This window comes from Fusarium oxysporum, chromosome 13, assembly GCF_000149955.1.
Source record: "Fusarium oxysporum f. sp. lycopersici 4287 chromosome 13, whole genome shotgun sequence".
Taxonomy (NCBI): domain Eukaryota; kingdom Fungi; phylum Ascomycota; class Sordariomycetes; order Hypocreales; family Nectriaceae; genus Fusarium; species Fusarium oxysporum.
This window is the reverse complement of record NC_030998.1, coordinates 500,540-514,784: the sequence shown is the minus strand read 5'-3', so window position 1 is coordinate 514,784 and position 14,245 is coordinate 500,540. Positions and strand designations below refer to the sequence as shown.

At 47.8% G+C, this 14,245-nt stretch overlaps 6 protein-coding genes across 7 annotated transcripts; 3 read left to right on the top strand and 3 right to left on the bottom strand.

Moving 5' to 3' along the window:
* Positions 1-10: 10 nt before the first annotated feature.
* FOXG_12066 (uncharacterized protein) lies at positions 11-969 on the bottom strand (the record flags this gene model as incomplete). The annotated part of the gene is made up of 3 exons (XM_018391797.1): positions 11-450; positions 498-749; positions 816-969. 3 exons carry the CDS (start codon positions 967-969, stop codon positions 11-13), a joined length of 846 nt encoding a protein of 281 aa, XP_018250518.1.
* A 2,616-nt stretch (positions 970-3,585) lies between these two features.
* FOXG_12065 (uncharacterized protein) lies at positions 3,586-4,333 on the bottom strand. The gene is made up of 3 exons (XM_018391796.1): positions 4,118-4,333; positions 3,800-4,058; positions 3,586-3,741 (listed from the first exon to the last, which is right to left on the bottom strand). Exons 1-3 carry the CDS (start codon positions 4,221-4,223, stop codon positions 3,702-3,704), a joined length of 405 nt encoding a protein of 134 aa, XP_018250517.1. The 5' UTR covers positions 4,224-4,333; the 3' UTR covers positions 3,586-3,701.
* A 499-nt stretch (positions 4,334-4,832) lies between these two features.
* FOXG_12064 (uncharacterized protein) lies at positions 4,833-6,349 on the top strand (the record flags this gene model as incomplete). Its single annotated transcript, XM_018391795.1, has 6 exons — positions 4,833-4,919; positions 4,973-5,143; positions 5,202-5,354; positions 5,415-5,495; positions 5,547-5,997; positions 6,051-6,349. 6 exons carry the CDS (start codon positions 4,833-4,835, stop codon positions 6,347-6,349), a joined length of 1,242 nt encoding a protein of 413 aa, XP_018250516.1.
* A 649-nt stretch (positions 6,350-6,998) lies between these two features.
* Positions 6,999-8,820, top strand: FOXG_12063 (uncharacterized protein; the record flags this gene model as incomplete). The annotated part of the gene is made up of 3 exons (XM_018391794.1): positions 6,999-7,174; positions 7,229-8,126; positions 8,179-8,820. 3 exons carry the CDS (start codon positions 6,999-7,001, stop codon positions 8,818-8,820), a joined length of 1,716 nt encoding a protein of 571 aa, XP_018250515.1.
* A 518-nt stretch (positions 8,821-9,338) lies between these two features.
* FOXG_12062 (uncharacterized protein) lies at positions 9,339-11,484 on the top strand (the record flags this gene model as incomplete). 2 transcript variants are annotated; one of them, XM_018391793.1, is made up of 6 exons in its annotated part: positions 9,339-9,400; positions 9,450-9,769; positions 9,817-9,982; positions 10,038-10,493; positions 10,541-10,694; positions 10,750-11,484. In XM_018391793.1, the coding sequence occupies exons 2-6, from the start codon at positions 9,481-9,483 to the stop codon at positions 11,482-11,484; spliced, it is 1,800 nt and encodes a 599-aa protein (XP_018250514.1). In that variant the 5' UTR covers positions 9,339-9,400; positions 9,450-9,480. The 2 variants fall into 2 exon arrangements, with proteins under 2 accessions (XP_018250514.1, XP_018250513.1); XM_018391792.1 differs by having other exon boundaries at positions 9,339-9,769.
* Positions 11,485-12,112: 628 nt separating this feature from the next.
* On the bottom strand, positions 12,113-13,855 carry FOXG_12061 (uncharacterized protein; the record flags this gene model as incomplete). Its single annotated transcript, XM_018391791.1, has 5 exons — positions 12,113-12,722; positions 12,773-13,217; positions 13,276-13,570; positions 13,630-13,704; positions 13,754-13,855. 5 exons carry the CDS (start codon positions 13,853-13,855, stop codon positions 12,113-12,115), a joined length of 1,527 nt encoding a protein of 508 aa, XP_018250512.1.
* Between the last annotated feature and the right edge of the window lie 390 nt (positions 13,856-14,245).

The window sequence follows — 14,245 nt, the reverse complement described above, 5'->3', positions numbered from 1 at the left end:
TAGTCGTTGCTCAGTTTAAGTCCCCAAGCTGGGTTTCCGAGTCCACATTGTTGTATCGCTGCATAATATCTTTGTTGATAGTGGCAGAGGGATGAAACCAGTTGAATAGCAGAGACACAAGGAGCATCAAGGTACCGTCAAATACATATATGTAAACCTCCTTGGCCATAAGCTCGCCGTCCTCACCCATGATGTATTCAATAACTCGAAAGATAGAGCGAATCATGATGAGGCCGCTAGAAACATAGAGGACTATAAGGAGCCTCTTCCAGGGTGCTCGAATCTTAAGGCTGGTGACCGTAGGCATATTGTGAATTCGGCGATGGAAAATGACTGTGACAACGATAAACATGCCGAAGAAGATAAGCTGGATAAAGAGACCAATGATGATTATCATCTGGCCTCTATCCTTTGCTGATTTGCTGTCAGCTCCAGCAAGCATGCCGCCACCTGGGCTAGTTAGCAAATGATTGAAGCAACTCCAATTCATCACCTACCCATTCCTTGAGCAGCAATAGAAGCAATATCTCCAAAGAGAAAGATTTTGGTCAGCCAGTTCAACCTAACCACGGAGAAACTGTCCGCCTTGAGGAGTCTAATAAGGCGTCCGAGGACCATGTAAATGGAGGCGGCGTAGAAAGGAGGACCGAGCAGAAGGAACAGGGCTTGGATAATATATGGTCCATCTGTCCATTCTCCCGAGGGTTCCGAAGCGTTCACGGCTCTGCCTGTGTATCCAACGATCTCGACTGCGTGATCAAGTTGTTAGCTTATCATCGATTGGCTACTTATGAGGGAAATGATGGAAATCGTACCGATAGAACCGACCACGAATGGGATGAAATACCATGATCTGAGTCGTATGACCTGGTAGGTATGGTAGATACCTGAGAGAGAAAAGGCAACAATAAATATGACAGCCGCCGCCATGGACGGGTCATAGTGATAGCGGGTATTGCCTTCTGCCATTTCTGGTATTTGCTGATTTGAACGCGCTTTTGGATCTTTTGAGATTGATACGTATGGATGGCGAGATGAGTTTGGTTAAAGTCTATTGTATTTCTTCTCCAGTCTTGTACATCCAAGTCTTATATTTAAAGACAGTATGTGCTTCAAGAGTGCTTGTCCAATGCCATGGAGAAGCGAAAACGAGCGTAACTGACGTCGCCCTGTTGCACTAACATAAAACATAATTGGGAAAATAAGCGTATCGTGTAGGCCGTAATAAAGTTTCTAATTCTTATTTCCCTTCCCTTTCTTGGCTTTAGTGAACTGCCAGGACAGGGACAAGATTAATAAGCCTCAAAGATGGAGTATCTCGTTATCGGATTTGTGTTCAATTTGACGGCTCAAGAATGCTAAAAATAGTTGAAAGTTCTTTAGGATAGCAGTCTGCACAGCCCGATCAACGCCCATGCCACCCATAGCATCGGTACACGGTTTATGGCAAATCAAGGCCGTGACACTCTATACACCTAGTTCATGATAATCATGTAAATTTAGGGGGCAAGATGGGTGCTCTATATTAAGGCCCAGAATGAGTCCTACTTGTGATATTTGAAGCCGATAGAATAGATTGGCATGTGCGTCATGCGCCGATATTAGCTGCGAACCACCTGGCTCATATTCGAGTAGCCTATGAAGCGCTCTAGTTCAGAAGGACGCATCTGCACCAACGGCCCAAGGTATTAAATACTGTGTTGGATCAATGGTGTTCATTTGCCCAGCTTTTTACAACTATGTCCTGATCAACATCCATCACAATTTGTTTTGGCCATTCAATCAACGTTTCCCAGTGACTCCCCTCCAAAGAGTTGCAAACACTCTTCATCAAAGACTCTGCCCATCCTTCCAATGCCCAACAGCTTACTTCTGCCATTCTTAGCACTGTACAGTAAAATGCTAAGACGACCAAGGCTGCTGGGCATCGTTGCCGAAGCGATGTGATGTAGTCCGTTTCAATAAGGATGGGCCAAAGGAAAGACGCTCGCAGTGAAGCAGTCGACGTGGGCGAAGGCCTCCTAATACTATTCTCAATGGAGCTGGAAAGTGACGCTATTGCATGCTGCGTCCCGAATGAGTTGTGGATAGCATCGCTCCCGAGAAATGGGGTTTGTCCTAATGCAATACTCAGCTGCTCGACATGGGCACGGATGATCCCCAGGCCTGAGTCTTTGTAACTGGGACATCCGCAATGCATCCGACCAAAGAGGGTTGCAAGTGGCCCCGTGCTAATCTCACCACCCGATTCAAGCCGAATCATGTTCATTCCTTTGATAAGACTAAAGACACCGAGGATGTTGTCGACAGGGTCCAAGGGGCCATCGAATCTATCGTAGCTTGGGAAAGTGGCAAATGAGCAGATGGTCAATATGATAGAAGCTGCATAGAGCGTATGGCAGTGTTCGGAGGCATGAGCGCTCCCAAGGTTTGTTCTTAAACCCTCTATAGCACTATTCTGATGCTGAGATGCTTGCGAAAAGAATGCGTGGCGTTTGTCGTGATTTAGGTATGCGAGATGATAGCCGGAGAAAGCCAGTAGCTGATGCAAGAGGAATTTGTGTTGAAAGCCCAAACGTGGCAAGTCTTGCTGAAAGAACTTCTGTACGTCAGCGTCATTTGAGAGCGTGGCATAGGATATGCTAGTGTAGTGGTGCATCAGCTCCATGTCAGAGGCCCAGTTGGCTCTTTCGCCGAGTATGAGATTCGAGAAAAGTGCTTCAAAAAAGGAAAATGGGTCTTCATGGCCATTATAGGTCCCATCTTCTTGCTCCTTCCCTGGAGGCAGGCTGAGGTCAGAGCTGTGCTCCTCAGATGCACAGGTATTCTTTTGTGAGCCTTTACTACCAACGCCTGAGTATGCTCGATCAAGGGAGCGCTGGAACGACTATTAGCCTCAACTAAAGATGTATGTACAGAGAGACAACTCGCCTTTGCACGCCTAGACCTTGCTTTCGTTAATGATGGCCGGGTATAAGACTGCTCTACCGTTTGCGCTGTACCAGCATCGGGAGGCGAGCCACTAAGACTGCAAAGGACCTCGTGTCTGACACATGCCGAACAAGGTCGCTTCTCGTCACACTAAATAAATATTAGCCATGACCTTCGGATAGTGATCTACCGAGTCCAACAGCTCGGTAAATTTACCATGCTGGCTTGCGTCAGACCTTGACTCTTCTCTCCTTGCATCTTAGGCATCCGGTGCGGGACTTGCGGTAGCCCAGTCGCTTCATAGCTAGGTGTGCTTTGCAGAAGGATAGGCTATGGAGCTTATCAATCGGTCGGATAATGGGTAGTTCATATCTGTGACTGAGGGCGCCGAGGTTCTCCTAACTTAGTCTAATTTTATGGTTAAAATGAAGGTATACTGAGCGTAAGCTGTAAACCTAAAAGTAAAGGACTTCTCTGATCCACACCAATCAACGATGTATCCGATAACGAGCCAGGCTTAGCCTCTGCTCAGCCTCCGCTGTAAGCTTTGACCTTTCAAGCAAATTACAATGTACGCGTAAGCTGTAATAGACTCGCATGGCGCGGTTAGTGTATCTAAGTAAAACAGTGCAAAAGGAAGTCACTGGGGATTCAAAAAAGTCTATTTTCTTTGCAACTTGCGGTTTGCAAAGAACGTGAACTATTATAGCTTTGCAAACAAAGAACAAGACTGTTCTTCTCTAGCTAGCAGTACTGAAAATATCTATGCTCTACTGAGGGTTCTTTTCAATAACACGAGTAACAAGGTCACTGATAAATCCTTGATTAGTATTTTTCTCAATCAAGTTCAAGTTCATTAATAACTTACGTGTCCATGTACGCCCTCACTGTTGCGATCTTGCCGTTGTCGCTAAAGCCCAGCACCCAGGTATATTCATTTGGGAAGGGATCGCCGCTCTTAGTCTTAGTATTGACGGCCTTAAGCTCCACGGCAGCTTGGTTTCCCTCAATGATAATGTTTTGAACGACAAGATGCAGGGGGCCTGCCCAAGTAGATGACAAAGCCCTTGTCCCCTGTTGGAATTCCTCAATGGACCTGTAGCGGCCAGAGACCTTGCAGTGGGTGCCTGTAATATGGTGAGCTAGAACTGAACCAGAAAATCTGACATTGGGAGGTGGGCTGTACCTTTTACGGTCCAGTCGACGTTGGGCTCGACGTGGGGCCAGAAGCTGGCCATGTCGCCCTTGCTGGGGCCTGCGAATATATTTCGGACGTGCTCGTGGGTAACCATCTTGTAAATTCTAGTAGTGAATAAGTGAAGCCAGACTGTCAAACAGAATGTGTTGTGGTTGTACTGCCAAACAAACAACCATCGCCAAGGTGTCTCGATTTTTAAACATGTACTCAATGTGGGGCTCGCGATACAGCCCCAACGTTGCAATGGAATTTTGTCCTTAACTCCGTTCTTTCGGTCACAGGGCTCGTCTTTCCGTGAGTTGACATGACCGTGTGGAGAGGGCCCGAGAACACAAACTGAGCCCGGATTCCCCACGTTGGACGCCACAACGCGGGGAAGTTCCTATCCGTGGAGCCGAGATGGAGAAGTGAGATGTTTGTTGTATGGAAGGATTTTGGTAGGCTTGTTTCCGAGCTTACTAGGAGAACAAAAATGATTGGTGCAGATGGTAATGGATCGAAATGATGATGGCTTGAATCGATGATGTTGGAAATGAAGGTAACTGTAATGGGTGTCTGGAAGAGGGAAAGGAGGCGTTTACGGTCTAAGCGTCAGCAGGTCTAGTCTTAGAACGATTTCAGCTTATAACGATGGTCTCCCAGTTTGCCCCAATGGGGATGTTTTGGTCCTTGAACAAATCTGCTATCTCTAACCACTGTGAATATGCCTCTCAAAGTTATAATTGCAGGTGCAGGCTTGGGTGGCCTGGGTGCCGCTATCGCCATGGCCCGCGCTGGCCACAACGTAGAGGTAAAGTTCTATAGTCTGCACCGTCAGAGCCCATTGGAAGCTGACCGAAGTAGGTTTTCGAGCAATCAAGATTCCTTAACGAGATCGGTGCCGCGATTCACATTGCCCCCAACGCAACCAGGGTACTCAAGTCCTGGGATATCGATTTCACTGAGCTGCAAGCCGTCTTATGCAATGCCATCAAGATATATGACCATACAGGGAAGCTCATATTCGTTCCCGTGGTATGTTGTTACAAGACTACCAACTTATGTATATGCTAACAGCTGGATGCTTATAAAGAAACTGGAAGAACTCCAAAAGAGTATTGGCACCAAGGATGAGTGGCTCCTGACACACCGCGTCGACCTGCACAGTACCCTACGTAAGGCAGCCACCGGAAAGACATTCGCGGGAACAATCAAGATTCACACAGCAAGCAAAGTCGTTCAGGCGGTATGTACATGCATATGGGCACTCTACGCCAACTTGAACTGATCGACTGACAATTTGGAGGATGCGGCAACAGCCGAAATTACTTTAGCAAACAGTGTCAAACACAAAGGCGACCTACTGATTGGAGCAGACGGTGTGCATGTGAGTCTCCTATTGTCTATGACTATCAAGGATCGTCGCTAATACTTACAGTCCAAAGTCGTTTCCGCCGTTGCAGGCAGTCCACCTGTCCGCGTCAGTACAAAACAAAACACATTCCGGTTCCTGGTACCGATCGACAAGCTCATGGCCAATCCCATTACTGGACCATTTTTCGGAAAACTTGGTTTCGACTGTCAACACGTGTTTACTACTAGAGATCGCAGAATGGTGGTTTACCCGTGCCGAAATGGCAAACTGCTCAACATCGTCGCCATGCATCCATCTGATGATGCTGGTCTCGACTCTGAATCCTCGTGGCTGGCGGGCGGAAGAGTGGAGGAATTGCTTGATGTCTACAAGGAATTTGGACCTGAGCTTATCGAGATGTGCAGGATTGGCGAAGACCTGAAACTGTGGAGCTTGGCTACCAGAGATCCCCCTACTAAGTTCTGGAAGGGTAGAACTGTGCTGCTCGGTGACGCAGCTCATCCCATGCTCCCACGTAAGTCACAATCACTGTGTTTCAATGACATAGACCGACTAACAGTATCTTAGATCAAGGACAAGGCGGAGCGCAATCATTCGAAGATGCCGCAGCTCTTGGAGTCTTGTTCCCTGCCGACACGACCGTGGACGATGTACCTAAGCGACTGGAACTTTACAATAAGCTCCGCTATCCAAGATCCGTGACTGTAATGTTCATGTCAAAGATTAATGATGAGAGGCGAGGCGAGATGATGGAGGATCTTCGGAAGTTTGTCCCCGATGCGGAACTCCCTCCCAACATCTTCCCGTATCTGTGGAATAACTTTGTGCTGGACGATGCGCAAAAGGCTCTTGCAGCAGCAGCCTGATCGCTAGATTTAGTTAGTAATAGTATCTATATTGATAGGAAAAAGATCCGTAGTAAGCTATGTCACTAATATCTTCCTCATAAGTAGAAAGCTACTTGTTCTGTGCATGTTATGATACACGATCTGGTGATATTCGTAGTTCATCCAGGTATTTATTACTTCCGCTCATAATTAAACAGTAGTATGAATGACGGTCACTACCTCTTGTAGCTCGCACGCTCAACATGTCATGATATGGATAATCTGATTATTGATACTGGTTCACGGTGCCATCCTCTACCGCGACTCAGTATGATAAAGTCATTCATTTCACGGTATGCATCACTGGATAGAAAACCCGAAGCCGAGATCAACGCACTGTTCTCGCTTCGAATAAATCAACAGTAGCCCTCTGCTTACAAATGCCGAGTGGGCGCCGGATCAGGGTCACTTCGGGGCCGACCCCACCGGATCGCCGGGGCATGCAGGGAAGCTTCTTGGGAGGCGAAGCGAAGTATGGCTCTGCAGTTACAGAGAAGGTCAGTGATTCTGAGCCTGGAAATTTATATTTACCACGTGTATTGATGGAATAAGTGTCATCATCAGTCCCATCATAATCGGCGCTACGTAGAAACATTTGAGAGCTTGGTAAAAGAGATCATCGATCACAATGACAGTCACCGCACAGCAACTTGATGAGACTTTGTCGTCGGCCAATTTGGCCAAGGATAAGTTCACACCCTTTGATCATTCCAACATTCCGTTAGAGGGGGAAGAATGGCCTGTCATAATAATTGGTTCCAGCATGGTTGGAAAGACTCTTGGTCTTCTCCTCGGGTATCATGGGTAAGCTCAAACATTTGACTGCCCATAGACCAACAGGCTGACCCTGGATTTCAGTATCAAATCGGTCTCGTTTGATCGTCACTCCAAAGCTGGAGCTCACCCACGGGCAGCAGGCATCAACTTTCGAACGAGCGAGATTCTACGGCAATTAGGTCTGGAAGAATTTACTCTGGAGCAGAGCGGTAAAGAGTTTGATCTCAATGCCGGTATGCTTATCGTCGAAAAGCTAGTGGGCGGCAAAGTTATCAAACATCTTCAAGAGCATGATCCTGAACATGTGAAGACCTTTACTCCTTCCAACTGGGTGTGGATATCGCAGAGGATGTTTGAACCTATCTTGGGCCAGAATGCCGAGAGGTTCAATAGCGAACAGCGCCATGGCCATCAGGTCCTTCTATATGAGGAACACGATGATCATGTTGTCGTCGTCGTCAAGAATCTTAACACTGGCGATATCAAGAAGTACAAGACACAATATGTGGTTGCATGCGATGGCAACCGAAGTCCCACCCGCCAAAATGAGGGTATCAGCTGGGATGGCCCAGGTGTTCTTCGAAACAGTCTTGGAGTCAGCTTCAAATCAGACCTGAGCCCTTTCATCGGTAAGAGAATGGTTCATGGAGTTGTCTATGTGGCAAACAAGGACATCGGAGGAGGTTTTCGACTGGAGAACGAAGGAAAGCAAGGCATTATCATGGTGAATAATGTCGGATCCAAGACCAGCTTCGAGCCCGGAACCGTGACAACGGAGGAAGCCAAACAGTACTTTTACCAACTGTCCGGCTTGACTCCTGATCAGGTAGATCCCCAAATCGTATCCATGAACTACTGGACTATGGCGGCATACACCGCTGGGCGCTTCGAGAGCAAAGGCGGTCGTGTCTTCCTTGCTGGAGATGCCGCCCATACTATGCCACCCACTGGAGGCTTGGGAGGAAACACTGGAATAGCTGTTGGTTGGCCCGCCCATTTTCACCATATATTGCTAACGTATACTGTGATAGGATGCTCATAACCTTGCGTGGAAGTTGGCATATGTCTTATCCGGGAAGGCCTCGCACTCATTACTCGCAACGTACAACATTGAGCGACAACCTATTGACGAGTTTACCGTTACTCAGGCATACAACCGATTCCAGAATAGGATCGTTATGCAGCAGCCACCAGCTTCAGAAGCCCCGGATGAGTCTATCGAGCTGGGCTTCAGGTATCCTCGCGGAGGAGCCTTTGTCCCAGAGGAGAAGTACTCAACTCCCAAGGAGCTCTACGATGATCCGGCTTTCCCTTCAGCCGTTCCTGGATCTCGATTCCCACATTCCTATCTCGACGATGTCGTTTCATCTGACAAGCCAATCTCAACTATTGACTTGGTAAAGACGAACTTTGTTCTCGTCACAATAGATCCTTACTCCCCATGGGCTGCAGCCGCGAGTAAAGCTCCAATCGAGATTGATGTCTATACCTTGAACGCGACATCATCTCCGTATAGAGACATAAAGGGGAATGTTGAGAAGAAATGCCGTCTGAAGCCAGGCGAGGCGATCCTGGTGCGGCCTGACGGGTTTATTGGTTGGCGAGGCACAAGGGTTGACAGCGGACATGAGGAGAAGTTGAAGTATGGAATCAATGCAGTTCTTAGAAAGTAGTCCAACCTTAGTGAGAGGACTAGCATCTGCCGTAGACTAAACTTCATGCAACACAGTCAGATCACAATTTAGACAGTATTCTATTGAGAAAGTAGACAAGTGACTTTTTTCGTATTGCACACGGGAAGCAGAGTCGTTCCATCATGAATCATCAAGTCGTCTTCTGTGTCACGGTTCGCAATCGGTTCATTGCCCCATGAACTCAATAAACCTCTCCATGGGCCCAGGTCTTGATAAGAAGCGATCATCAAAGAATGCGCACTTAAGCACCATGTGTACCCCACAACAACGTGAAATACCGGGGGTGAATATAGCTTCTAACAAGCACGGTAATCTTCATCCCAACTGGGACTTTAACATCCGCATCGATTTGATTTGTTCGGGAACTTTCTCAGAGATGAAATTGGCGGCCTCATTGGGCAAAGTCGTTTGCCCATTGAGGGGATTGTGGTCCCGAGCCGGTTCTTCATCCTGGCACCCGCCTAGCGGCCCCACGCTTGTGGATGCAGAATGATCCAGTTTAACGGACTTAACAGAATAGAGGCGATAGTGGCAGATCAGCTGCAGCTCTATAAGTCAGGTAGTTATTCATACGACGAAGGTTGATACAGCAGCTTATTCTCAGAAAGACCATCATTGTATTACTCAAACACCGGTATCATGTCGCTCAGGATCAATGGCTTCGATGTTGATGTGACCCCAGTCATCGCCCCGGGGGCCAAAGAAGCTGGTCCTTATGACCCCCTTAACCCTTCGGTAACAGTCTTGCCTAAAGGCCACAAGAGGACCCCGGCAAACAGGGCGTTTGAAGTCGACACTATCTTCGAGAAGGATATTGTTCTTCCCATGCGCGACGGCATCAAGCTGTACGCTGATGTCTTTCGACCCAAGACTGACGAAAAGGTTCCAGCCGTTCTCATCTGGAGTCCTTATGGCAAGACTGGAAATGGTTAGCCCTGATGCACATAAAGTGTTGAATCTTCTGACAACCTTTAGGCCCTCATGGACTTGGAATGATTCCTGGTCGGTTCGGTGTGGCTGAAGATCAGGTCAGCGGTTATGAGAAGTTCGAAGGATTGGACCCTGCTGTCTGGCCAGCTAGGGGATATGCAATCGTTAATGTGGACTTGCGAGGCTCGTGGGACTCTGAAGGAATTATTCCGTAAGTTCATAAACATTCCTTAGCAGGATACTACAGATGTAGCTAACATGATCAGATGGGTCGGCAACCAAGATGGCCAAGACGGGTATGATGCCATCGAACACGTTGCCAAGCTTGAGTGGTGCACAGGTAAAGTCGCCCTGGGCGGCAACAGTTGGCTCGCCATGGTTCAGTGGCAGATTGCTTCTCAGCAGCCTCCTTCACTGGCCGCTATTGCTCCGTGGGAAGCCAATGCGGACTTTTATCGCGACACTCTTGCCCGTGGTGGCGTGCCGTATCCCTACAGTGCGATGTGGAAGCTCCTACAGGATCTGATGGTTGGTCGCAATGCTGCTGAGGCTCCCATCTCGATGTTGGAGAAATATCCCTTGTTCAATGACTACTGGGAGGACAAGAATGTGAAGCTCGAGAAAATCCAGGTCCCTACTTATGTTTTAGCTAGCTTCTCGACGGCTCTTCATACTACTGGCTCTATCCGTGGTTATCATGATATCTCTTCCAAGGATAAATGGTGAGTTTCAACTTGGCCTTGGGAACCGAATACTGATGGTTCTATAGGCTCCGCATTCATGCTAAACAGGAATGGTCCGACTTGTATCATCCTGACAGCGTTGACGATCTGAACAAGTTCTACGACTATTTCGTCAAAGGCATTCAGAACGATTGGCCAAGCACCCAGAAAGTACGAGGATCTCTTGTCGGGTTCAATCTAGTAAGCTGCTTTCTGTCTTTATCCAAATCTAGATTTAAGTTCTGACCCGAACCAGCCCAACATCAGCAATATTCCCCTCGAATCATATCCCATCCCTAACACAAAGCACACAAAGCTTTACCTCGGTCCAGGCGAGCAGCTTGAAGCAGCCTCGCGAAAGGATCCAAGCACTGTGTCGTATGATGCAGCATACCTTCCTAAGCACCCTCTTGAAGGCGGCGAGGAAGTACTCTTCAGGTACAAATTTACCAAGAAGACATGGCTCGTTGGCTACTCGTGGCTCAACGTCAGCATCTCCAACGACGGCGATGATGAGATTGATGTTTTCGCTCAACTGGGCAAACAGGATGCTTCAGGAACTCAGTTAGTCAACATGAACGTTCCTTTAAAGGACCTTATTCCTCCTGTCGACAGGCATACAGAAGCTGCAGACACATGCTTCCTGAAATACCTGGGTCCTACAGGTTCCCTACGAGGTAGTCATGCTGTCACAAAGGTGACACCTAAGCCTGGGAGATTCACTGGTGACTGGCCTGAGTACACCAACACGAGTCGAAAGGCTATTCCTGCCGGCACTGTTGCCAAGCTCGAGGTTCCCATCTGGCCGACTGGTATCATCTTTGAGGAGGGAGAGTACTTGACATTGAAGGTTTCTGGTCACTATATGAGCTTCATGGAGTTTGACTTCTTGTACGGAGCTGCTCATGCGAACAAGGGTCGTCATACCATTCATATTGGGGCCGACTCTGACAGTCATCTAGTGGTTCCTCTGCTGGACCCTCTGGCTTAGATCGTGTTAGGCGGGTCAATCCATGCTATTCAATTTTCTTCAATCTGAAACCAATATCTGATGTTCTATATCTCTTCTTCCTTGGCAAAACAGAAACCAAATAACAGTGAGAATAGAGTATGTAATGCTTTGCTACATACTCCGGGTCATTGACTGCAGATAAAGCCCCTGTTTATCTCCTCTTGCCAATATTACTACAGTGCCCAAGGAGAGAGTGATCTTGACTACCCGAAATCGCAGTTCCCATGAGCATCGCCCATCTTCGTAATACTTAAGCGCCTACAGAGTGATGAGAGAAGTCGCACCGTTTGGTAAGACAGAAAGTATGAACGTTTGCTTAGGAATTTCTTATAAGATGCGTGGTGATTTTGCCGACGTGTGTTTAGGATCTTGAGCAGGAGGTACATAAAGTGAACACGGGTTTGACTTTGTAGCTTAATCCTTTCTGATAGCCGAATTAAGCTGAGGTAGCGGTGTTCATCTCAGATATTCAAGAAGACAATTGCAAAGGTTAAGATAATGGCCATTCAAACTTGAGCTATGGACTATTTGAAAGCTCAGAGTGAGCTAAAGAGGACCATTCCATTAGACATGTTTACCCTGATGCTCAGGTCCACTCCCATCCACACTACAGAAATCTCTTGGCGCCATAATGATGGTGAACATAAGCGGCCTTGACACGAATCCACGGTCCGAATACCAGCAGCACAATGGTAAAGCCAGCTAGCAATGCCCACTGAATGATCGCCATTTGCAGAAACATCTTCTCCACACCGACCCTGGCAAGCCAATTGGAAGCCGTCTTCGTCAGCCCGAAAGGAATGATATGGGTGACGGCATTCATCAAAGCAGTTACCTCAGCCGCATCGTAAGGGTAGCTATCGATACCGTAGGACAGAACAGAGGTGGGGATGAGCATAAGGCTAGCAGCTTGCATGGCGTAACCAACTGCTGGCCCTACATAAGACCCCTTTGTGTATGTATAGCCAAACAGCAACAAACCTGATGAAGAGAACAGGAATGGGACCACCAGAGTGATGAGTCGGTATTCAGGCATATGTCTGCCCTTTCGGCGGCCGATAAACGAGGAGACGGTGTCGGTCAAGGGTCCAGCAATGGGAAAGGCAATGGCTACACCGACTAGACTCGTGCATGCCCAATTGCCCAGTTCAGCAGGACCCCAGAGGAAGGGGGGCATCGCGAACAGTTGGTTGGAGATGACTGAGATAGTTGCGACCCTGTACAGAGTTAGAAATGGATTTTGCTGCAAAGAGACTGTGAGACTTACCAAGCTAACACAATTCCCCACATACCCGCAGAGAGAATCACGATGGGATCGAACATGAATTCGATCTGCAGCAAAAACGAAAGAAACCATTGCCTCAAGCCACCACCTCTCACGTGCGGGTGTCTCAAATAAAAAGAGTTCTGTTTCCATGTTGTGAGCGAGCTCTGGGTGCGACCAAACCCGGTGGTCTGGTCAAGAATATCGGCGTCGACATCAGCACTAGTAGCGCCCGCCTCAATCTCGACATTGAAAGCAGTCTCTGGGCAGAAGAAAGCCAGCGTAAGAAAGTTGAAACCGCTAAGAATAGCGAGGAGGATAAAAAACCAACTCCATCCTTTGGCTTCGATCAGGTGGCCTGCGATAAGAGGTCCGCCCTGAGCTCCGATACAGAGGCTCACTGCGTACAAGCCCATTGCTTTAGAGTAGTTCTTCTCCAAGAATATTTCTGTTATAAGAGGCGTCAGAAGTTGACTGGCATTGAGATCAAGGGGGCGATTTCTTACCTCCTACGACAGCAGGACCAACAGCTTGGACTGCTCCAGCACCGAAGGCACCAAGGATTCGCGCCCCGAGAAGGCTGTTCATTGACTCTGCTTGCGAGCACCAAATACATCCAGCCATGAACATTATCTGAGATGCTAGCAGGACGGGTCGTTTCCCAATCACCACAGCGGTCGGAATCCATATGAATGAGCCCAGGCCAATGCATAGCACAGAGTACGCGACGATATCACCGGCCTTGTCATAGTTGCTGTGAAAGTCGTATACGAGAGGGGTCAACCCAGCAGAAATACCGGCCTGTTGAATCACCAAGGTTAGTCAAGCTTGTCTGGAATGGCGAATCGAGGAGAAAGTACCGAATAGAAGTTACCGCAAAACACCATGAAGCAAAGGTTGGCCAGGACCATCAGCTTGAGGCTCCGATTCCATGTCTGTAGGTGATTATTAGTAGTCGGACAGGGAGTAAAAGGGGCAGCTCACCTTTGGATGGTCTCGCAGTTCTTGACCTGTTGGGGTGCTTGGGGCTCGGCTAGTATTCTCCACTCTCGACACTTCTGCCTTTTCTGTGCTTGCGGAATCCATTTTGTGTGTACTGCTGATATTGACTCGGAACAACTTGTCGTGATGAATTGCTGAGCAGGATAAAGGGAGGTGTATTATCATAAATAGTTTCGTGATTGCAGAGGACTGGCGCGCGGGTACCACTTCGGATACCCCACTACGGCTTGGGGCATGCTAAACGAGTTGGTTGGAAGAGTGCAATATAAGGCTATGCTAATTAGACTCAATAAAGCTTGGAAGTTAGACACCAACCTTGGGTCATTTGAAACTGTTTATAGACTCCCTGAATCGTTGTAGTGCATGTAAATTACATAGATATCGGTTGTTACCATTTCAAAATCGACAATCACTCAAATTTCCACATGTTTATTATCTATAGTATCTCTAGAAGCACAAGGCTTATAATAGAAA

What these genes read in the sequence shown, in the direction of transcription:
- FOXG_12065 (XM_018391796.1), bottom strand. Translation starts at nt 4,223, where the DNA reads ATGGTTACCCACGAGCACGTCCGAAATATATTCGCAGGCCCCAGCAAG. An exon ending in CGTCGACTGGACCGTAAAAG is followed by an intron (nt 4,059 to 4,117) that starts GTACAGCCCACC and finishes ACCATATTACAG; the next exon opens with GCACCCACTGCAAGGTCTCT. An exon ending in GTGAGGGCGTACATGGACAC is followed by an intron (nt 3,742 to 3,799) that starts GTAAGTTATTAA and finishes AGGATTTATCAG; the next exon opens with TGACCTTGTTACTCGTGTTA.